The 24,756-nt window shown below is 34.0% G+C and overlaps 2 protein-coding genes across 2 annotated transcripts in view; one reads left to right on the top strand and one right to left on the bottom strand.

Moving 5' to 3' along the window:
* LOC136983674 (putative lipid scramblase CLPTM1) overlaps window positions 1–5,102 on the bottom strand; it is a 38,427-nt gene extending 33,325 nt beyond the window's left edge. The window contains exon 1 of the mRNA XM_067280485.1: window positions 4,844–5,102. Coding sequence (XP_067136586.1) covers window positions 4,844–4,918 — 75 coding nt within the window. The 5' untranslated portion in view covers window positions 4,919–5,102. The remainder of the gene's footprint in view (window positions 1–4,843) is intronic.
* A 269-nt stretch (window positions 5,103–5,371) lies between these two features.
* LOC136983681 (cytochrome c oxidase subunit 7A1, mitochondrial-like) lies at window positions 5,372–24,496 on the top strand. Its single transcript, XM_067280492.1, has 3 exons — window positions 5,372–5,477; window positions 15,270–15,389; window positions 24,201–24,496. The coding sequence occupies exons 1-3, from the start codon at window positions 5,463–5,465 to the stop codon at window positions 24,339–24,341; spliced, it is 276 nt and encodes a 91-aa protein (XP_067136593.1). The 5' UTR covers window positions 5,372–5,462; the 3' UTR covers window positions 24,342–24,496.
* Window positions 24,497–24,756: the final 260 nt, after the last annotated feature.

The following is a 24,756-nucleotide window of genomic DNA, read 5'->3' as shown; positions in this document are numbered from 1 at the left end:
TTAAAAAGATTACGAAAGATGTGTCCTTTTTAAAAATATTGCAAAAACAGGATCACTTAAAATTTATGTTAGTTTATTGTAGGTACTCTTTAAATGTTCTTGAGCTTTTTTCTAGTTTGTTTTTGTTCAAAACAACTGAATACACTGCTAATTTCTTTTTAAAGAACAAATTTCTTACTACGGATATAATTAGTTGCTTTTTAATACTTCATTTACAGCAAAGAAAATTTCAGCTTTTGAAGTCTTTAATACTTCATTTATTATAAGTGAAGGAAGTACGTTTTCATTTTTAAACAATTCTATCTAAACTTTTCTACAGTTTTGCAATTTTGCAACCTGCATCTGAAAATAACTATCTGCTTGCACTATTCAGAATGATAGTTTAATGGGAAACTGATATTTACTATATTTATCAGTTTATAACTAAGAGTAAATATTAGTTTATATCAAACTGATATTTACTCTTTAAAGTGATTTTTTATGTCAACAATTTTAACATAAAAATTTTTTTGTTACTATTATTATTTCAACTATCATTATTCAAATACTAAAGATAATTGTAATTGCATATTCAAACTGTAGGAGAATTGGAAAACTATATGTAATGTTGAGACAGTATTACAGTTAATATTTTTCAAAGTTGCTTGAAGTATTTTTTTAGTTTAGAGTATTTTGAATAACACTTTCTGGAAGTACACAAATTCATCATCTGAAACTGAACAATTATCAACTTTTGAATTGCAATATATAATTGAAAAAAAACTCAGTTTTTCAATCATATACTGCAACTCAGTTTGTAGTGCATGGTTCATAGAACAAGGTCTAAATGCAACGTTTTTTAATATTAAAGTTTTCATTTCTTAACTTTAGTGTTGTGTGAATAGCTGTTGTAATCAAGCCAAAATTGATATATGTTTACAATATTAATATTGATATTCTAAAATATTTTCATATTTGATACGAATATACCGAAATATCAATATATCGAAGGAATCTCTATTGAAATTTTGATAATGATATTACTTCTCCAGCCTTGATCGACTTGTTTCCCCTCATCTTTAACCAAAAAATCCTTATTAATAAATTACATTTATCTCAAAAGCTATAAACATTTCAAATGCAAAACAAAAACATTATTTAAATAATTTTTTTTATTTTAAAAATAACACGACAAGAACCATTCTTATCTAATTAAAACAAAAAATAATCACTATAATATATTAAAAATTTAATTGTGATAATTCTAAATATTTATATATCATGGTAAGTTTTTTAATTCTTTAAGCCTCATATAACTAACAATCAAATTATTGTAAAATAATACAAAATTTTATACATTTAGTTTATACAATTTGTAATAATTAATGCATAATTTATGTATATTTATGATTTCCCACGCTTTATATTATGAAAAATAAATTTGAAGGTTATTTCATAATTCAAATTTAGTAGTATAATAGTTATAAGTAACATAAATAAGAAATTTAATTGTCTACATAAATTTCATTTTTTTTCTTTTTGTAAAATTAAGTTAAATATATTCTTGAAACTCTTTGCTACGAGGATAATGTAATATCAAATTTAAAAATATATATCATCTTAATTAATCAGTGAAGATTTAGTCAAGTCTAAACATTAAAATTTCAGTAATGTTAAAAAGAAAATTATTTCAGGATTCAAAGATAATTCTTAAACTACAAATTTTATTCAATTAATACTATCTGTTAAATGTAATCATAAAAATCGCACATAAAAAGAGCGCATAAAAACAGGTTTGACTGTATATATATATTTAGCTAAACCTAAATTATTAAATAGTTTGCAATATTTTAAAATTTCTCTATAAAATTCCCATCTGTTTATTGTGTTAAACACATGTCAAGAACACTAAGACAATAATACAAACACTGATGACAAGATAGAAGAACAGATAAGGATAACAATTAACAAAAACAGGTGTGATTTTGATTCTGCTTTCACGTGTCTTTCAACATACAATCAATCGACATTGTTTGCAAGTCAGCACATTAGAAGTTCTAACAATTTCAGGCAATTACAATTGATACTTGTCAAAGAAAAGTAAACATTAGTTTAACATTAAAAAATCAATTTATAAAAGATGAAGTGATTGATACAGAAAATGTAGATGAATTATTACAATATTAATTAAAATCTACTTAGAATTGTAATTGTCAAACAAGTAAGTAAAAACATCAATATTAAAGAATGTTAGAATGTTCCAAGAATATTTTAGAAGTCATTACACTTTTTAATATTAACAACATATTGAAATGATTACATAAATTCTATAACCATATTTATATAAAAAAATGACTCATTAGAAAAATATTACACACATTCATGCATGCAACAATTTTAAAAATTTAATTTAAATATCAAATATCAATAATTGTGTCAAAATTACCAAATAAGAATTAGGTTAATTTAAAAAGGCAATAATGTGATGCTGCAGGTAGTCATACGACCATCTAGCAATAACCTTGATTACATGATTTCAAATTTCTAAACTTGACAAGTGATTAATCAACAATATAATAAATATTTTGACCTTTTTTTAAACAAATTGTTAATGTAATAAAGTTAAGTCAGAATTTTCAAATGTCAGTCTTCCACTTAAACAGATATTAAACATTTAATTACAAAAAAGTTACTAAATACAATTTATCCTCATGTAATTAACTGATTATAACTTAAGACAAAATCCTAATCAAAGAAAGATAATTAACCAACGATAATCAAATTTCTCAATATAAAGCATAATGAGTCTGAAATAGCCCAAATCACTCAACACTTACTAATGCAATCAGTTAAAGCATACTTATTCATCTTTACAATTACTTTTTTGTATACACAACTGACTTCATAATTTGTGAAATATTATTTAAGTTTGTTTACAAAAATTAACAATCACTGTTAGTTTACTATTATTAAATTCATAAATACATTTACATGAAAAAAAATTAATTATAATTTCATTACTTTGCGAAATCAATTTCTATTTAACATTCTTTAATTAAGCAAATTAATTACTATGACAGGAAATGTCGAGATGGTAACCAAATCGTAATGAATTGATCCCCAGAATATGGAAATAAAAAGCAAACAAATGTGAGTTATTAAATATAATTATAAACAAAATTTTCTTTTACGGTCTCACAATTAGATTTAGAGAAATCTGAATAACAACTGCAACTGCCGTCTAATGTTAAAACATTAGAAGAGGATTTAATTATCTTAATTATAATTCATTTTTTGAAGATATTGATATACACTTTCATACACACATATATATATATATATATATACACACACACACACACACACCACTTTTTGCAATAATACAATTAAATAAATTATGTAAAAATAAGAAAAGCAGACTTAACTAAAATTTTACCATAGAATTATTAGTAATTTAATTCTATTTTTATTAAAGTGAAAAACTGAAAATTCTATGTAAAATTTGCATTATAAATGAAAGTAATGTAGAAGTAATATCAAATTTGTATTCAAAACATTTTTGCAAATCACTGATACATCACATTTAAATGCTAATAATTTAAAAAAAAAAAAGGGGATATTGTAATACATAGGTAAATTCTTTGTATGTTAATGTGAAGAAAAATAAAAAGCAGGAAAAGTTACTAAAAATGCAATCCTAATAAAAATAGCTGAAGGAAGTAGTGAAAGTACTTCATGGTAAAATGATTACAAATTGCAAGTAAATTGAATATAGGTTACTATAATTTTGTCTTCCGAACGAGCCGAATAAATCTATAAATTTAGAACCAACAAAATAAAATAAGAAATATAAAAAGGCAGGCCTAATAATTATTCCTACCGACAGCAGTAATTTATATCTTTTTTTAAAAAATTATCCAATATAGAAACAACAAAATTTATATGAAAGATTGTATTTTCCCCATGTTTTAACACTTTCGGATTAACTGCATTGATCTTCATTCAAGTAACATTAACTTACCAATTGCAATTTGTATAAAAATATTTACAACTTCAGAGAGTTGAATATAGAAAACAATAATTTAAAATTACAGAGTTACGATAAAAACAAAATTACAAATTAATGCACATTCACAAGTTTTTGTATACTAACATTTTTTTTTTTTTTTAATTAAAAACTTTTAAGGATGACTCTTACTCAGCAAAAAACAAAAATATACATCAAATTCAATTACATTTCAATTCCTAAGACAAAGAAAATGAAAGGTAATTAAATTTGTTTCAATGTTTTATAATTGTCTTGGAATATTTATACAAGAAAATTCTTCACCTCGAGAAATAAACCAATTTAACCTAGTAACTTTGAACCTTCTTAATCATTATTAAAAACATGCGTATAGTTTCACTCATATAAATGGTTCGGTTCTTTGCAACGTCCACCGACGTAACCCGGAGGAGCGAAAAAAAATGATAATGCTCAATATATAAAGTAAATAATTTTTAATATAAATAAATTTAACACTCTATACATATATAACTTCACAAAAATTCTATAAAAACTTACTTTCCTTGTACGGTACTAAAATGTATGTATATAAAAAAACCAATTTTAAAAATAAAAATCAAAGGGAAATCTCATACTCTTTATGTAAAATAAATTTAAATACTTAAAACAATTACGTTAGAGTATATTCATTTATTAATGTTTATAACTATTTTCTGTTAAAAAATAAATAAATAAATAAAAAAGACAAAAGATGTGTGGTAAGCCATTAATGACTTAACTGATTTATACTTCTAGAGATTAATATAAAGCTATTGCACGAGGTTAATTATTAAATATTTTCTTATAAACGTAATTTACCTCATTTGATTCATTCCCATTTGAATCTATTAATTGCTCGGTTTCATCGTCTCTATTTTGTGAAGTATCCACCATTTTTATACAGATTGAAAATATTTCGATATCCAAACAAATATTTTGAGATCTTTATAGGTTTATAAAGTCAAAATTGAAAGTAAATTTATAATTTAGGTCAAAAAGAGAATTTAATCCTTGAGAAATTACCAACACACCACAATCTTCTCCAAACCAGGCATTACTAGCAATAATCTCGTCCTCACTTTTTCGGTGACGCAATCGTTTTTGAGGAAAAAAATGGCGAAAAGTTTAATAAAAATAAAAATCGTTACTTTGGTTAGTTTTATTTTTTAATTTGAATTAATAAAGAATATTTTTCTAAAGTTGTTCCTACTTTGACGTACTTAACGAAATTTTAAAAATTCAAATTCTTTATTATTTGATTTCTTAAAAATTTTATATAATCGTATGTTTATTTTAATTAATTTATATCGAAATTAATTTATTATAAATTATTTAAATTAAAATTTATTTCGTTTAATATGTTATAAGTATTTTTAGTTCGAGATTAGCGGCGAGAACGTCCTACGACCATTTTGTGTGGAAGTTACAGACGAAGAAAATGAATGTTCAAAGAGTAAGAATAGAAAATATATCTTTTATGAATACGTGAAAATTTATTTATTGACGGAATAATGAAATTATTTATGTGTTTATGAGATTCTATAATGTCCATTAATGATTTTGCTTTTAGTTCAGTTGCTGAATATGTAATTTATAAAGCTGAAAACATAAAAAAGTGATATAAAATGGGCGTCGGAAGGCTTTAATGACGCGTGTGTACTATATGTATACTATTTAAACCCCTAAATGAGAAACAGTGAGAAAAGAATTCGTATAAAACGCAATTATAGCTGGAGACCTTTTGCTTCAGTTCTGATAGTGGTAGTACAGAGCAGTCAGCATCTAGAGTAAAAGCGTATAAGTCAGCAGTATAAGTCAGCGATTCTCAACCTTCTTAGTTCCGTGACCCCCAAATAGTAAATATAAATAAGATTAATATTTGGCAACCCCTACCTAAAGGAATAACAACAGTAAACCTTACTATTACTAATTGAATTTTGGGTATTGACTATAATTATGAATGTAAATTTTTTTAAATATTATATAATCACATTGCACTAATTTTATACATTAAGAAAATACCGACAGTATAAAAAATGTAATACAACTATTCCTATTATTTTATGTCGCTGCGTTTATAGCGACAGGTATGAACGTGCACGTATGATGTGTATTGTACATATGTGAGCAATTTACAAGTTTCAACTTGATGTGTATGTGCTGTTTGTAATTTGATCTCCTATAATACTTGTTTTATACTAGTGACAGCACTACTTGTTCAAATGCATATGGATGCATTTGAACAATTCATGCTGTCACTAGTATAAAAGAGGTGCTGGCAATTGCACCACTTCGGTTACATTTTGGTTAATGTTACCTTAGGTAGCCAAGATGGCGGCTCATCTCTAATTCCAGCAAGGAAACAGTGGGACGCACGTTCTAACCTAACCTAACCTATTCTAATAATTTGGTTGCTAATAATTATGGTAATTTATTAGAATAGGTTAGGTTAGAACGTGCGTCCCACTGTTTCCTTGCTGGAATTAGAGACGAGCCACCATCTTGGCTACCTAAGGTAACATTAACCTAAGTTTTGAATGCGAAGCATGCATTTGGTGCTTTTATTTTAGTGTGTGGTCAACCTTGAAACTGAATTGTTTTTTTTTAAATTTCTAATGTGAAATGGATAAATTTGTGAAAAAACAAAGTGAGCCATCTACATCCAGTGAATCGGTTGGTAAAAAGACAAGGTGTACAATGACAGTTATTTAAATTATGGTTTGGTCTTTGAGCCTAACATTTACATTTATATTAAAAATATGTTTTTTTTGTCCCCTAAATTATAAGAATATGCAATTATATTCAGTTAATTTTTTGTTATTTGAAAAATTACTACTCACTTGTGGTTCAAACTTTATTATGTTTCATCTTCCTGTATATTTGCAAAGTAAACATATATTTGCATGTAAAACCTTTCTTTCGTTGTTATCATTTTTACCTTTTATCAGTCCAGTGCTGGATATAAGCTTTTCCAAGTTTACTCCACTCTTTATTTTCAGCTTTTCTAGTTTAATATTTTAATCAGATAAAAGTTAAATTGAATATGCTTATTTTAAAATTTCAATGAAACATTTTTGTCTGAGATAAGCTATTTTATTGTTAAACATTTGAATAATTATATCCAATTCAAACTGTTATTTTCTCTGAGAAAAAGCATCAAGAAATCAACAAGGAAATTTAATGCTAATAATATATTTTATGGTTTTTTCTATTTAATAATTATTACCGTCAGTTAGCCAGCGACAAGTAGCCTAGAAAGGTCAGTCGCTGAAAAGTGTATTGTCTTGGAGCACAGAAAATAAATGGTGATCCCTTTTGGGCAGATTTTGTCTTTATTTTAATTTTAATTATTACTGTATTTGATATATTGTAAAGATTTTTTTCTTATTATTTCTTAGTATATAGAAAAGATACAATTCAACATCTACTTCTCTTAGAAGAATTGCTTCAAGATTTCTCTTAATTAGTCAAATCACCACTATATTAACTTCCTTAATGCTTGTTTTTAATCTTAGGAAAAGACTTTCAAACTGGAATTTGAGTTTTTCTTTATTTTTCTACTACTGTTTTAGAGAACAAGCATTTTCAATTATACTGTTGTATTAAAGCAACTTTTATGTGCAAGAATTATTTATGTAAGTACATAAATTATTATGTCAAATGATTAATTCTTCAATCGACATGTGGTCAAAATTATATTTCAATTTATAATAATAGACTAAAAAGAGATTCTGAGAGAATTTGTAGCAATTCTAGTATGCAAGTGTATGAAATTTTTATTCTTTGAGAGTATGAAATTGGAAGCAAGTAGGAATCTTTTGAGAATGGTTTATCCCAGCTATGTTTGGCTCTGTACTTCAGTTACCCTGCCTCAGGGCTGGTCAAACAAACACAATAATTTTGAAAATGGTCCTCTTATTGTTCACAGGGCAGAAAGAGTAATACAAAAAATCGGTCAATCTAAACTACATTATCCTAAACAGTGCAGTACTTCAATATGTTTTCCATGCTTTTCAATTGAAGGCTTATTTGAATTCCAGGAATTAATCGAGGAAATATGGTAATCTATTAAGTTTACATTTTGTGATATGCATGAAGGAATAATAGATATTCATTTTGAAAGAGCAAAATTAAATACAAAAATAAATATCCACAACCCAATAGTTATATATATAATACACTCCCCTCCAAAAAATAAGCACAACTTGCAAATTCTCAGATAAAGAGTGAATGTGTGAATTTTTGGGATGGAATTTGTTGTATACTTTGAGTGTGATATGCAAACATTGAAACATGAGAACTGCTGCAAACTACAGGAAGCGGGAGCTAGCGTATGCTCAGTCATTCTCCATGGCCCCACTTTATTTTCCCCACTTGTACTTGTTAGCACAACTACTCTATCTGTTAGAATTCTGTCAACAGTGAGCATATGCTCTCATCACTGCACTAGCAAAGAGATAACAGCTCGAGTGTGAAGAAATTGGGCCTGTGACATCATCGGGTGTGCTAGCACACATTTGCTAGTGTTTTGCTCTTGCAAAGCAGTAGTTTGCGAGAGCAATCCAATTAGCATCTCCAGCAATAGTTTGCCAGACTATTCCATGCATGCTCTGGTCTGGGGGAGAGCTGTAACTTCCCACCAAACTCCTCCAAACAGTACTTGTACTTGAACTCCATTTACTCTCATACAATAGTGGGGATTTGTGCCTTATGACTTCACTGATAATCTGATAGCTGGCATGAATCATCATCATGCAGTTTGCATAAGTGTAAGAGGAGGTCATTTCTCTTTTTGACAAACATTTCTCATTCACAAGTATGGCCTGTCATTTTGTCTAGTTTTTTAACTTTCTTGAATGTCACTCTATACATTTGAAACTTTTTTATATGCTAATAATAGGTAGAGACTTATTCTATGTTACGTAAAATTTGAAGTAAATTGCTGCAATAGTTTCTGATTTGTGTCCAATTTTTGCTTTCCTACTTAGTTTTTTGGAGGGGAGTATATATACAATATCGTATTATATATATATATTAGCAAGATATGGTGTTAATGCCTGCCTCTAGAGCCAAATTACTTAACCTTTAAATAATAGTACTAGTAATATAGCCTGATATATTTGGCAAAATTAAATTTATCCCTTTCTTTAATTATATTTTATAAATTGATCTCAGTATTTCTATATCTATTACATTTGTTTTATTTTAACTGTAGCACTGTTCATGTATACTAGGAACAGTGAATTTCCTGTTCAAATTACATGGATGATCATCCATCTAATAAATCTTTAAAATCAATCTTGCATATTTTTACAGAGACTTCAATAAATGCTGTCATGCTCTCTTTCATTTTTGCAAATATTGGTGAACCAGTTAGTGCTGCTTTTTATTTATAAAAATTTTCTAGCAAAAGCAAAGAAGAAAGTTTTTCATCATTCATATAGAAATAATTGTTACTTTTAGCTATCAAAATATAGACATTTTCTACAAAATGAATTATTATATTGCTATATTGGGTCTATTTGAAATATTTTTAAATTTAAAGAATGCCTGTGACTTACCTATCATTGTAACTGAGAAGAAAAATTAATGAGTCATCGAAATACGTTTACTGACATTGTTTTTGAATTTAAGTAAATGTTTTATTCTTTTTGGAAAAACTGATTTGGAGCTCATCTTACCAGATATTTCAAGATCTTCATGAATAATGAAACACAAAGTGATGATAGAAATGTCCATGGTTGCTGCTGCATCTATTATCAATATTCTCTTATCTGAAATTTCAATACAGTAAATGTTGGCTTTAGAATAATTGGTTTTAAATCATGATTGATATATTTTATCTTCACATTATCTTGTCCTTTATGAAATTTGTGCATGTTTGATATTTTATTTAAAATTTTTATACCTAACAACATATAGAAAAAATATATATTATTTAAAAAAATGTTTGAATTCATCGATGCAAACAATCAGTTTAATGCAAACAAAGATATCGGGTGTTAATTTTTTTTATTTAAAAATGATTATCAATGCTAAAATAGATTTATTGTATAAAGTTTAGTAGTTTTAGTATTATGACATCTAAACGAACCTGTTACCGGTGTATATCTTCTTATTAGCGTCTGGCTAACGTTTTCGAACTTAAACAGTTCTTCTTCAGGCGAAGATGGAATAATTTGAACGATAGAATAGAATGTTTCAATTCGAACCGCTTCCTTCATAGCTGACATGCGCTGTAGTGTCCGGGTGTTGGTTATCGTCTATGCGTATCTAAAAGGATTTGCCAGGCCGATGAAATGTCGATCTCTTCTTTTTGGTTGATGCAGATGTTACTACAGCTCGTTTTATATATAGCAACCGCTTCTAACCATTTTATATGTTCCGGGTGGGGCGTCGTTACGATGATTTTAGCCTTATCCAGTTCCGCGTTGATATCTTGATCAGATGCGTATATACTTAGCGCCGTGTTGAGTTTCCGGTGTTGTAGGTCAGCTTGGTGCTCTTTTAATCTGGTCTTTAACGAGCGCTTAGTGGAACCGATGTAAACGAGCTCTCTTTGCCATCTGTTGTCTCTTAGGGGGATGGAGTATACTCCGTACATTCTGTCGGGACTCGGAGGGTCTTTGCAATTTTTTAGGATTTCGGCTATTGTGGGGCCTCTTCGATATGCTATCTGCATCTGCTGTTTTTTGGCTATTTCTCCGTATACTTTACAAACGTATGGGTTGTATGTGATAGGAAGCCTTGTTAAATCTTTTTTGTTAGCGCTACCGTTTGCTTGTCCAGCGGATGCGTTTCTTTGGCGATGTTGCCTGGTTATCCGCCGTATCAGGGAAGGGTATCCGTGGTCCGTTGCGATCTTTTTAAGATATGCCAGTTCTTTGTCTAGCGCCTTCTTAGTGGAGGAGTACACGTTTGCTCTTCTTACTAAGGTTTTGAAAGCGGCCGCCTTATACAAGAACGGGTCGCAGGAACCCTTAGGTATGTATATTGGTGCTGCCGTCGGTTTTCTGTAGACGGACGTTTGGATCGTAGGCGCTTCTATCCTGATGGCGATGTCTAGAAAATGGACCTCCGTGCTGCTTATCTGCTCCACATCTATGACCAAGCCATACGAGTTGTTGTTGACAGATTGTACAAAGGCCGCTATATCAGGCTCCGTTTTCCATAAAATGAGTACGTCGTCAATGTATCTCTTATAGAGTAAAATATCCGGAAGATATCGTGGGATGACTTTACTTTCCATCTGCCTTACCACCATCTCACATAGGTTGCCCGATACCGGGCTACCCATGGGGACGCCTTTTGTCTGTTTATAAATGGTATTTTCGAAAACGAAGATCGAGTTGTAACAGACCAGATGGGCCATTTCCAATATATGTTGGTGGAATGTTTGATCCTGAACGTATGTCATTAAGAAATCTCTGAGGGAGCAAAAAACTGCCGGGAGCTTCACCGATGGGTATAGTGATTTAAAGTCAAGGACTGTGATAAGTTTCGGGCACTCAGGTAGATTTTTCAGTAAGCCTATGAGGTTTTCTGGGTTTGCAATGGTGTAAGGATAATTTTTCAAGTTTGGCAAAAGGAGTTGGTGGGTAGCCTTCTCTAGTTTTCTTGTAGGTGCTCTTGCTTTGTCTACTATTGGACGAAGTTGCTGGCCTTCTTTATGAGTTTTAGCGTACGCAAAGAGCTTAGGTGTGTCCGGTGAGTCCACTATTAAGTCCCGTAAGGCTAGACGTTTCGCTAACTTCGATGTTGCAAAGCGTTACACCCTATTCTGTAGTTTATCCACAACGTTATCGTTTTCCTGTTCCCATTGGGTGATATTGATGTATTCATGTAGTCCTCGTTGGTATGTGCTCCGCTTCATAATAACCAAAGATTTCGATTTATCTGCTCTGGTGAGGATAATATCGTTCCTTTTCATCCATTTGCTGGCCAGCCGTAGTTTCGTTCTTAACGTCATCATTTCCGGGTTTTCTTTGGCTCCTATGGTCTTTAGTGCGGTTATCCATCTATAATATTCTTTCTGTTTATCGGGTAGGTTTTTTATTAATAGCTCCAGGTCAGGAATTAGGTTTCTGTATCCCGTTTTCGGAGGCGGTAATGCGAAAGTTGGGCCATACCCTAGTACATCCTTCACATATCCGGGTAACTGTATATCATCCCATACGGTGTAAGGGAAGGTTGAATGGCGGTGGCCTATTGGTGTTTGGAATCTTAAGATCCATTGTAGTTTTTTGTGGTAGCGCTCTGCTAGTTTGGCCTTTAATCTTTCTTGGATGGGAACTAACCTGGCATTTTCTTCAGCCAGCTTAGCTGGATCTACATTGAACAACGAATCTCGGATCTACATCGAACAACGATTCGGGCCGAAGATTCGTTGTTCAATGTAGATCCAGCTAAGCTGGCTGAAGAAAATGCCAGGTTAGTTCCCATCCAAGAAAGATTAAAGGCCAAACTAGCAGAGCGCTACCACAAAAAACTACAATGGATCTTAAGATTCCAAACACCAATAGGCCACCGCCATTCAACCTTCCCTTACACCGTATGGGATGATATACAGTTACCCGGATATGTGAAGGATGTACTAGGGTATGGCCCAACTTTCGCATTACCGCCTCCGAAAACGGGATACAGAAACCTAATTCCTGACCTGGAGCTATTAATAAAAAACCTACCCGATAAACAGAAAGAATATTATAGATGGATAACCGCACTAAAGACCATAGGAGCCAAAGAAAACCCGGAAATGATGACGTTAAGAACGAAACTACGGCTGGCCAGCAAATGGATGAAAAGGAACGATATTATCCTCACCAGAGCAGATAAATCGAAATCTTTGGTTATTATGAAGCGGAGCACATACCAACGAGGACTACATGAATACATCAATATCACCCAATGGGAACAGGAAAACGATAACGTTGTGGATAAACTACAGAATAGGGTGTAACGCTTTGCAACATCGAAGTTAGCGAAACGTCTAGCCTTACGGGACTTAATAGTGGACTCACCGGACACACCTAAGCTCTTTGCGTACGCTAAAACTCATAAAGAAGGCCAGCAACTTCGTCCAATAGTAGACAAAGCAAGAGCACCTACAAGAAAACTAGAGAAGGCTACCCACCAACTCCTTTTGCCAAACTTGAAAAATTATCCTTACACCATTGCAAACCCAGAAAACCTCATAGGCTTACTGAAAAATCTACCTGAGTGCCCGAAACTTATCACAGTCCTTGACTTTAAATCACTATACCCATCGGTGAAGCTCCCGGCAGTTTTTTGCTCCCTCAGAGATTTCTTAATGACATACGTTCAGGATCAAACATTCCACCAACATATATTGGAAATGGCCCATCTGGTCTGTTACAACTCGATCTTCGTTTTCAAAAATACCATTTATAAACAGACAAAAGGCGTCCCCATGGGTAGCCCGGTATCGGGCAACCTATGTGAGATGGTGGTAAGGCAGATGGAAAGTAAAGTCATCCCACGATATCTTCCGGATATTTTACTCTATAAGAGATACATTGACGACGTACTCATTTTATGGAAAACGGAGCCTGATATAGCGGCCTTTGTACAATCTGTCAACAACAACTCGTATGGCTTGGTCATAGATGTGGAGCAGATAAGCAGCACGGAGGTCCATTTTCTAGACATCGCCATCAGGATAGAAGCGCCTACGATCCAAACGTCCGTCTACAGAAAACCGACGGCAGCACCAATATACATACCTAAGGGTTCCTGCGACCCGTTCTTGTATAAGGCGGCCGCTTTCAAAACCTTAGTAAGAAGAGCAAACGTGTACTCCTCCACTAAGAAGGCGCTAGACAAAGAACTGGCATATCTTAAAAAGATCGCAACGGACCACGGATACCCTTCCCTGATACGGCGGATAACCAGGCAACATCGCCAAAGAAACGCATCCGCTGGACAAGCAAACGGTAGCGCTAACAAAAAAGATTTAACAAGGCTTCCTATCACATACAACCCATACGTTTGTAAAGTATACGGAGAAATAGCCAAAAAACAGCAGATGCAGATAGCATATCGAAGAGGCCCCACAATAGCCGAAATCCTAAAAAATTGCAAAGACCCTCCGAGTCCCGACAGAATGTACGGAGTATACTCCATCCCCCTAAGAGACAACAGATGGCAAAGAGAGCTCGTTTACATCGGTTCCACTAAGCGCTCGTTAAAGACCAGATTAAAAGAGCACCAAGCTGACCTACAACACCGGAAACTCAACACGGCGCTAAGTATATACGCATCTGATCAAGATATCAACGCGGAACTGGATAAGGCTAAAATCATCGTAACGACGCCCCACCCGGAACATATAAAATGGTTAGAAGCGGTTGCTATATATAAAACGAGCTGTAGTAACATCTGCATCAACCAAAAAGAAGAGATCGACATTTCATCGGCCTGGCAAATCCTTTTAGATACGCATAGACGATAACCAACACCCGGACACTACAGCGCATGTCAGCTATGAAGGAAGCGGTTCGAATTGAAACATTCTATTCTATCGTTCAAATTATTCCATCTTCGCCTGAAGAAGAACTGTTTAAGTTCGAAAACGTTAGCCAGACGCTAATAAGAAGATATACATCGGTAACAGGTTCGTTTAGATGTCATAGTAGTAATACCCGGTGTCAACATAGAGCAGAGAGGTACTTTAGTTTTAGTTTAATTTGTATGATTAGTATTTCCAAAAATTGTAAAAAATCAAACAAAATCAGTTAATTGAAAGTTACAAAATGTATTTACAGTTTTGTTGCATGTGAACAGAAGAATATTATAGTTAAAATCATTTCAAATGTTAATATCATAAACATGGTTTTAGCTTCTATTTATTGCTGATCTGTTTCTTATTCAGAAATCAAATCTTTTTAAGTTTTATACTAAACTGTTGTCATAACACATGCTTCAAAGTCTACTGTAGCCTTGGTTTTATTAAAAATTTTAAAAAATATTTTTGCTTATTCAAAATAGCTGATTTTAATCATGTGTATCTTAGAATTTAATTCTTATATAATATAAATAGATAAATTTACTGTTTCATTTGGATTTTAAATACAAGGAGCATTTGTAAGTTTGAGGACTAAATTTGAAATTGATATACATGTGATAATGCATTTCGAATAGAAATAAAATAATAAATATAGCTGTTAAACATTTATTCTTCATTTCAACAATAATACAATTTAACTCAAATATTTTGAATTTTTAGGGTATTGTTTGTCTAGCACGCTATGGACGTCAGTTTACTAGTAGTTCCAAGATGTTGAAAGAACCCGAATTTGCAATTCGTCAGAAGAAGAAACTCAAAGAATTGCAAAAAAGATATGCGGTAACTAATCATTTGGATATCAAAACTATTAATACTTGTTTAAATATCAAATTGGTAATTTTACTAATAAGGAAACCCTTTCAGGTGAATATTGAGTTAGGAGTTGAAACTTTGTCCTTCCTAATTTTGTGGTTGGAGATGATGATTCTGTAGGCCTAATTGTTTGTCTGACCTACTAGGACTGGTCAAGAGATAGTTGAATATCATGATGACCAGTATTATTTTTGTCACTAAAGTGATTGAAACAAAAAGCATAAGTTTGCAATGGAAACATTTTGAAAAAGAAAGTTATATCATAATTTTTGACAAAGCAATTGGCTATTTGTGTATTAAAAGTGATATCCAGCAGATTTTCAAGGGAGTCAAATGGGTTACCTATGTTGTAACCAGATCCCATGCATACTGAATCATATTCTTAAACTGTGAACAAAATTAGTTATAAGCACATGAATGTATTCTTGTGATAAATCTTTGGTCATTCAGTTTTAATATCTCACTATTGTCAGGTTTTGATCCTCCAAATTTACCCATTTCAAATTTTTGATATTTGAACTGGTCTAGTGGTCATGCAAGCAATTGTGAAATTAGTGGTTTATGGAATTGTCGTTGAGTTGATGGTATTTTAAACTTTGTCCTGACCTAATAGTGTCTTTGCCATTTATGGGGATGGCAAAGACAGCAGGTCAGGACAAAGTTTAAAGTATCAACAACATTCTTCTGAAAGTGTTTCCCTGTAAAGATGTTTTTGAATCTAATAATCAGACTTTACAAAAAAAAAAATTATAATCTGTTATATTAATGTAATGCATATATTTTGAAATTTAGATATTTAAACATTTAATGTTTCTAATATTTACAAATGATTTCTTATAAGAAATATAATGACAATCTAAATATTTTAATATATCTCATAGATTTTAAAATGATAGGTACTGGGTACAAATAATGTTTGCATTATTATTCAGTTTAAAATGATATGTATACTTCAAAGAAAAAGTTTTTTTTATTAATGCTATGTATCACTATATATATAATCATTTTGAAATTTACCTATACTGATCATAATATCTATGATTTACAATAAGCAGATTCTAGTATATATGTTATGGACAAAGTGATTAATCGGGCATATTGATTAATTTATCAAATTGACCAATCATTATGAATACTGCTATCACCTAGTTGGGCAGAGTGATGATAATAAGTTGAGGAATGATCATCCGACATACGCTAGCTAATCGGCACTCAGTTGCATGTGCGTATCGTGTTTAGTACTGAATTTAAAATTTGATTAAAAAAACCTCCACTTATTTCATTTAGAAATATTTATTTTTTGTGAATTATTTCAAAGTATTTTAAAAAGAACATATATTCTTTTAAAACTAAGTACTATTAACTATATTAATTAAATGGCAAAATTTTACCTATGTGCACCATCTTGGTGGTGGTTGCAACTGTTGTGCTCTCAAAGGATTTCTCCCGGAGGGGAGCCGCCGGCAGGCCGCCGATTGTTTAACGTTACTAGATACTGATACATACTAGTTATTGATACGTGTGTTCAAGAACTACCGTGAATAAATAACTAGTGACGTTAAACAATCGGCGGCCTGCTGGCGGCTCCCCTCCGAGAGGCCCCTCGATGTGGGTTCCTGTCCGTGGTGAGGGAACCTCCCAGAGATGGTTTAGTAACCCTTCTTTACCATCCCTGGGATCTGAACGCCCACCCACGTGTTTGCCGTGCGTGGTGTCCCGTATGCCGGAAAGGGGGATTCTGGTAGTTGAGGGGCAACATAACGTCCCCAACACACTGCTTTGGCCCCTGCTTCGGATAAACGGGAGGCTCAAATCAGGCTCCGTTTGAGTCAATCGGCTGGTCGTTGAGTCATTGTTGACCTCGGCTTGGAGTCAACCGATCGATGCAGACCGGGTGGACACGTCAGGCAAGATGTGCTTGTCCTGACTGCATTGTGAGAGTATAGCTCCTGGGAAACCCTGGTGTGATGATCTATGGGAGTCTCCCATGTGACGGCATCCCCTCGTTGGGCCCCATGGTGGGTGGGGTCACTAGGAGCTGAAATCTTATTTATCAATCATGGATACTAAAAACAATCCAAAAAACACCAACAAAAAGACAACCAGCCAGCCATCCTACTTAATAGTGCATGCTGCTGGAGAAACACCTTTATCAAAACGTTCCCCTTTTCTGATTCAAAAATTGTTTGAATCTACAGTAGGAAACCTGAAAAAAATACAAAAATTGAGGTCAGGAGATCTGCTTGTAGAAACAACCTCACCCCAACAATCAGCAAAACTTATGGCAATAAAGACCCTCGGAGACATGGAAGTCACTGTCACCCCACACGGAAGTCTAAACTCATCACGTGGGGTGATATCAGAGATTGATCTAATGTCTGAAGATGAATCAGATATTCAGATCGGCCTTTCGGATCAAGGAGTTACTGCAGTCCGACGCATCTCTATTCGTCGAGAAGGCAAGTTAATTCCAACTAAACATTTAATTTTAACCTTTAACAAACCGACATGCCATCTTTCATAACGGCAGGATATCTGCGCTGTCCAGTTCGCCCATACATTCCAAATCCGCTGCGTTGCTTTAAATGCCAGCGGTTTGGACATTCACAAACATCTTGTAGAGGGAAAGGTGCATGCGCTCAGTGTGGAAAAGAAGATCACGAGAGTACCGAATGTACAAGCACTCCATGCTGCGTAAACTGCAAAGAAGCCCATCCTACCTACTCACGGAAATGCCCTGCATGGCAAAGAGAAAAAGAGATTCAACGGGTGAAAACTGTGAATAATATACCTTACTCCGAGGCACGTCGCATGGTCACTTCAAGTGCACCACTGAAACAAAAAACATTTGCTGCTGCTCTGAAATCCACAAAGACATGTGGAGTTCAGACAGACATTTCTGTTTTCCCAAAGGAATCTCTCACTCGCCATGCGAAATGTCTACTGATGCCATCAAAAGATACATTAGAAAAGGAGAATGTAAAACCTAAAACACCACTACCTAAAACAGGGGTAACAACAAGAAACCTGGGTTCTAAAAAGGCAAGTAAGAACCCACTAAACAAACAGAGAGTGAAAGCAGCTCTCTCTAAATCTAAAAAATCAGAGGCTCAATCTATGAGTGAGTTCTCTGATATCTCTGATGAAGAGAATAATATGGAGGTGACACAACCAACGTCACCTTCAAAAGGAAAATCATCTGTGAAGTTAAAGAGGGATACCTTCACAAAAAATGCTGCCTCAACAAACACATAATGGATTACAAAATAATCCAATGGAACTGTCGTGGTTTCCGCAACAACTTCTCTGACGTTAAACACTTGACATCATCTACCACATCTCTCTGCGTGGCACTCCAGGAAACACATCTAAAACCTGGAGAAAGAATTTCTTTAAAAGGATTCGATCTTTACCGTAAAGATGATGATGGCCACACCCGCGCCAGTGGAGGTGTGGCTATACTGGTTTCAAACCGCATCCCATCCTTACCGGTACAAATAACAACAGAGCTGCAAGCTGTGGCAGTCAGAATTTCAATTGGCGTAACTGTCACAGTTTGTTCTATATACTTGCCACCAGATGTCAGAGTCAATGAGGATGAACTGGATTCCTTGGTTGAACAGCTGCCAACTCCATTCCTTTTACTGGGTGATTTCAATGGCCACAATCCAATGTGGGGCAGTCCCGACATCAATTGTCGTGGCAGGGCCATTGAGAGATTTATAGGTAATCACCAACTATATTTATTTAATACTGGAGAAGTGACATACTTCCACACCCCAACAAGAACATTCACTGCCATTGATTTATCATTAGCAACCCCAAATCTGTTTTCAGCGTTTACATGGGAGGTTGGATCTAATCCACTTTCCAGTGACCACTTCCCAATATTTTTAAAATATCGAGGCAGAGAAAGCTGTGAAACAGCCCGTCCACCACGCTGGAAACTTGAAACGGCAGATTGGCCTGCATTTTCCTCTTTGGCTAACATCACTGAGGAAATGGTCAATACTGCTGATATCAATGATGCAGTCGAAGTTGTCACTTCCAGTATTATTCAGGCAGCCGAAAAAACAATGGGGAAAACGTCAACCAGATATCCAAAACATCCGAAACCATGGTGGGATCAGAATTGCGAGGCAGCATTTAAAAAGCAAAAGAAAGCATGGGGGATTTTCAGAAGATACCCCACTGCTGAGAATTTGATTGCTTTTAAAAAAGCAAAGGCAAATGCCAGAAAAATAAGAAGGCAAAGCCAAAGGGATTCTTGGAGGAAGTATGTATCTAGCATAACATCTTCCACCAGCTCAAAAGCAGTCTGGGATAAAATCCATAAAATTAACGGGAAATATGCTTCTCACTCTCTGTCCATGCTGGAAAATAATGGCACAATAATCAGCGACATAAAAGGTATTGCTGATTTGTTGGGTGAGACATTTTCGTCTTCATCCAGCAATATTATGTATACAACAAATTTTCAGGCTTATAAAGTCCAAACTGAAAAACAATATCTAAACTTCCACTCTCCATCTAATGAGGAATATAATGTGCCATTCAGCAGAATAGAACTATGTACAGCAATTTCTCGCTCGGGAATACTGCTGTAGGCCCGGATAAAATCCATTACAGCATGATTAAAAATCTGTCAGACAATTCCCTTAGTAATCTTCTGAATCTGTTTAACAGAATATGGACAGAACGTATTTTCCTGACTCTTGGAGGCTATCGATTATTATTCCCATTCCCAAGCCAGGAAAAGACCGCAAGAATCCCTCTAATTATAGACCAATTTCTCTGACTAGTTGTCTCTGCAAACTTTTCGAGAGAATGGTAAACAGACGCCTGATGTTCCTCCTAGAGGAAAAGAACTACTTTTCACCACATCAGAGTGGATTTCGTAGGAACAGAAGTACCACGGACAATTTAGTAAACCTTGAAACATCTATACGCGAAGCGTTTGTAAGACGACAGCACTTAGTGTCTGTGTTTTTCGATATAGAGAAGGCCTATGATCGCTGCTGGCGATACGGAATACTCCGTGATCTGCACAAATTTGGATTGCGGGGTAATTTGCCAATTTTTATAAAAAACTTCTTACAGAATCGAAGATTCCAAGTCAGGATGGGCAACACTTTATCTAGGCCTTTCACACAAGAAGAGGGTGTTCCTCAAGGTTCTATTTTGAGTGTGACTCTGTTCCTAATCAAAATTAATAGCATAGCTAAGTGTCTTCCTTCCAGTGTGAAACACTCCTCTGTATGTGGATGACTTTCAGATCTCCTGCCAGTCTAGTAACATGAGTTTTATTGAAAGACAACTGCAAACCTCCCTAAATCGCATAGACAATTGGTCCAAGACCAATGGTTTTAGTTTTAATGTAGAGAAGACCTCGTGCATCCACTTTTGCCGAAGGCGTGGTTTGCACCTGGATCCTGAAATTCACCTAAATGGGGTTAAAATCCCAATGGTCAACGAAGCTAAGTTTTTGGTGTTGTGTTTGACCATAAATTGACGTTCTTACCACACTTGCGCAATTTGAAGAGTAGATGTTTAAAAGCTCTGAACCTTTTAAAGGTATTATGCTGCTCATTCTGGGGAGCAGACAAATGTTCAATGCTCAGGATTTATAGGGCCCTTGTCTCGCTCTAAGCTGGATTATGGATGCATTGTGTATGGCTCTGCGCGAGAATCTACTCTTCGGATGCTGGATCCAATCCACCATCAAGCATTGCATTTGTGCACTGGTGCGTTTCGAACTTCTCCTGTTCAAAGTCTGTACGTAGATGCTTATGAGCCTCCACTATCTCTCAGGAGAGAGCAGTTGTCTTTGTTCTATTACATTAAACAGAAATCTCTGGCTAAACCTTCAGTTTATTGTAGAGTATCAGATACTCAGCTGAAAAGATTATTTGCAGCTCGCCCAAGTAGTGTTCCTACATTTGATATAAGAATGGAGAATATAAGCAGCACGATTGACCTGGACACAAGCAACATCTCACAGGTTGAGGTTAATAGAATTTCACCTTGGTTAACCCCAGTGATTAATGTGGATTTAAGCTTAAAGCAGTTTTCCAAAGAAACCACACCTGACTACATCTATAGACAGCACTTCGCAGAAATTCAACACCACGACAGGAATTTAATTCCTATTTATACTGATGGATCGAAATCGATTGATTACGTCGGCTCAGCCTTCGTCTGCCTGAATGAAATTGTGGCAGAACAAATAGCTCCGATTTCTTCCATCTTTACTGCGGAGTTGCAGGCTATTTATTTAGCCCTACAGTATATAACTAGGAAAGGTCATCGCTGCTGCGTGATTTACACTGACTCAGTTAGTGCACTTCAGGCTTTGATCTCATGTGAACCTAGTTCTCACTCCATAGTGATTAAAATTCGTAAACTGATTTGTCATCTTATTGCGATTAATTTCTCTGTAAAATTTTGTTGGGTCCCAGGCCACGTGGGTATAAGGGGAAATGAAGAAGCTGATGCAGCTGCAAAGTCAGCAAGTCCTTCTCAGCATGCAATGCATATTGAAGGAGGTGACTTGAAGCTGGTCGTTAAAAAACGACTAGCAGAGAGATGGCAAAATATGTGGAATGCACAAGTCCACAATAAACTACATGAGATCAAACCTATGATAGAAAATTGGACACATAAGCAACCCTATGACAGGAGATCTGAGGTTATTTTTACTCATCTGAGAATTGGACATACTTGGCTGACTCATCAATACCTTTTGAAGGGCGATGAGCAGCCAGTATGCCAGTATTGCAAATGTCCACTTACCATAAAGCATATACTGCTCGATTGCTCTGCCTTTGAGATAATGCGTAGACAGTATCTTGGGACAGGACGTTTGACAGAGATTTTGGGCCAGAGGCCCAATGTGTATAATGTATTAGACTTTTTAAAAGTCACTAATTTGTACAAAAGATTTAACATATTTATTTATTATTTTTACTTTTATGTGTTTTGTCGTTAGTTCGTTTTAATTGTGTATATACTTGTTGTTTTTATGTTGTTATTTTCTGTTGTTTTTATTTTGTTGTTATTTTATATAATATATACATACAGTGTTTAGAGAATCAACCATTTGGCGTGGCGCAGCTTGGCCGTGGTGGCCCTTGCGCCAAAAAACTTTAATTAACCAACCAACCCCTCCGAGAGGAATCTGTCAAGAGCACAAACAGTTGCGACTGCCACCAAATTTGGTACTAAACACAATACGCACGCGCAACTGAGTGCCGATTGGCTAGCGTATGTCGTATGATCACTCCTCAACTTATCATCACTTTGCCTGACTAGGTTATAGCAGTATTCATAATGATCGGTCAATTTGATAAATTATTGAAATTTATTACAATGCCCGATTTTGTTGGTCATTATTCATAATGCCCGTATTAATCACTTTGTCCTATATAACATATATACAATAAAACCTCTAAATCTTGAATTTGAAGGGATCAAGAATGGCCACTTCAAGTTACGGTGTGTTCTATATATGGAGGTATATGAAAAATAGAAAAATTTTTATTCAGATGCAAAATATGAAGGAAAAGAATAAAGGATATAATTCTGTGATATATTTAAGTTCACAATATTTATTCAAATGATTATTAGAACAACATATCAAACTATAGTAAAGATTGAAATAATTATCATGAATTTGGGTATATCCCAAAATTACCTTCCTGTGCAGGGCCGGATTATCGAATAGGCAAAGTAGACAAATGTCTAGGGCCCGTAATTCAGAGGGGCCCGGCTTCAGTGCAGAAGACTCCTCTGTTTGAAAAGGAGTTAAAAATGATTTAAGAAATAGGACAGAAAAGGCTGTATTTAACAATTCCTACTAAGCTCCGCTCGACTCGCCATTACCTAAAAAAAAAAAAAAAAAAAAGTCGACATCCACCCGTGTGTCAGAAGTAATGTACAGTACCATGAATACACATCGGAGATCTCTCGCGCCATCTAGAAATATTTTCAGGGCCGCGTCTCGTGGTAGTACTGATGTATGGATGGTTATGGTTTATTTTCTAAATCTACACTTATACGTCGCGACATCGCATATTCGATATAGTGTTCAAGTTGCTCGAGTGCGAAGATATTACAATTCAATAGGGTTTTATAAAAGAGTTAAAAAGGGTGACACTACGGTGTGACTTGGGGTGACACCACGATATCCGCACCGGATGTCACCCATGATGCTAGCTACGCTAATGTCACATTATATAAGATTTGTTTAGAAGAAACTTACTTAAATGGGGCCCCAATTTAAATTTTGTCTAGGGCTCGCTAGAGGCTTAATCCGGCGCTGTTCCTATGCTACATCAGATTTAAATATTCCCATTTGATCTGGTTATTTTTCCACTAAGCTGGCAACTGTGCTCATGAACAAAAGATACATTACCAGGGAAAATGGCTTCAGTCAACTGTATAAGCAAGCCAATGATACAGTCTTGACTTGCTCATTGGCTTTTTTTATACAGCTGTATTTTAAAGCCATTTTACAGGCAGTATAGCAAAAGAATTCATGGAATTTAATTGGTAGGTCAGCATCTGTTGAGTTTAACTTAAGGAGGGACAACATTGAGATGCATAATATATTTTTGATTTTTGGAGTAGAAAAATATATAAGGTGTTCACTAGGACTAGCAATCCAGTTTGATTTGAGGGATTCAAGATTAGAGGTTTTACTGTACAGTACATAGTTTTGATTAGTTGAATATTAAAAAAATATTTTGTATTTTTATTTATACATAATTTATTTTGTAGATTGATGATGGTGTTCCAATGTATCTGAAGGGAGGTGCTATTGATCGTGTTTTGTATGGAGCCACTTTAACTTTGTGTGCTGTGGGAACAGTTTATTGTTTTTATACAATTTATGAATTAGCACAACCAAAAAAGAATTAGTATGAGGTTGTGAAAAATTAGTTACTTTAAAAGAAATTAAATCAAATATGAAAATATTACAGTTTAAATATTATCTGTCAGCTTACAAGCTGAAAATAAATTTGTAAAGTTTGTGAGATGTAGTTAATTAACAATAAATTATCAAGGAAAATTCAGTCATTGATATTTCTATTAATAAGAATTAATCATAACTCATGATTATGTCTCATGTAAAGTTCAAAAACAGTACATTATAATTAATTGTTATTTCTTGAATTTAATAAGTACACAGTAGAATTGTCAGTGTCCTGATCTCAGTTGGCTGACCCTGTCATTTGGATGCAGTCTGAAAATATAATATGTATAGTATGCTTCTATCCTTCTCTCCTGTTAGGAGGTATGTAACTGTTCTGTAAGAAGGATGAATAGGAGACAA

Source organism: Centruroides vittatus, unplaced genomic scaffold, assembly GCF_030686945.1.
Source record: "Centruroides vittatus isolate TY-2023 unplaced genomic scaffold, ASM3068694v2 contig_884, whole genome shotgun sequence".
NCBI lineage: Eukaryota > Metazoa > Arthropoda > Arachnida > Scorpiones > Buthidae > Centruroides > Centruroides vittatus.
The sequence above is the reverse complement of the archived record's forward strand: the minus strand, read 5'-3'. Positions and strand labels throughout refer to the sequence as shown.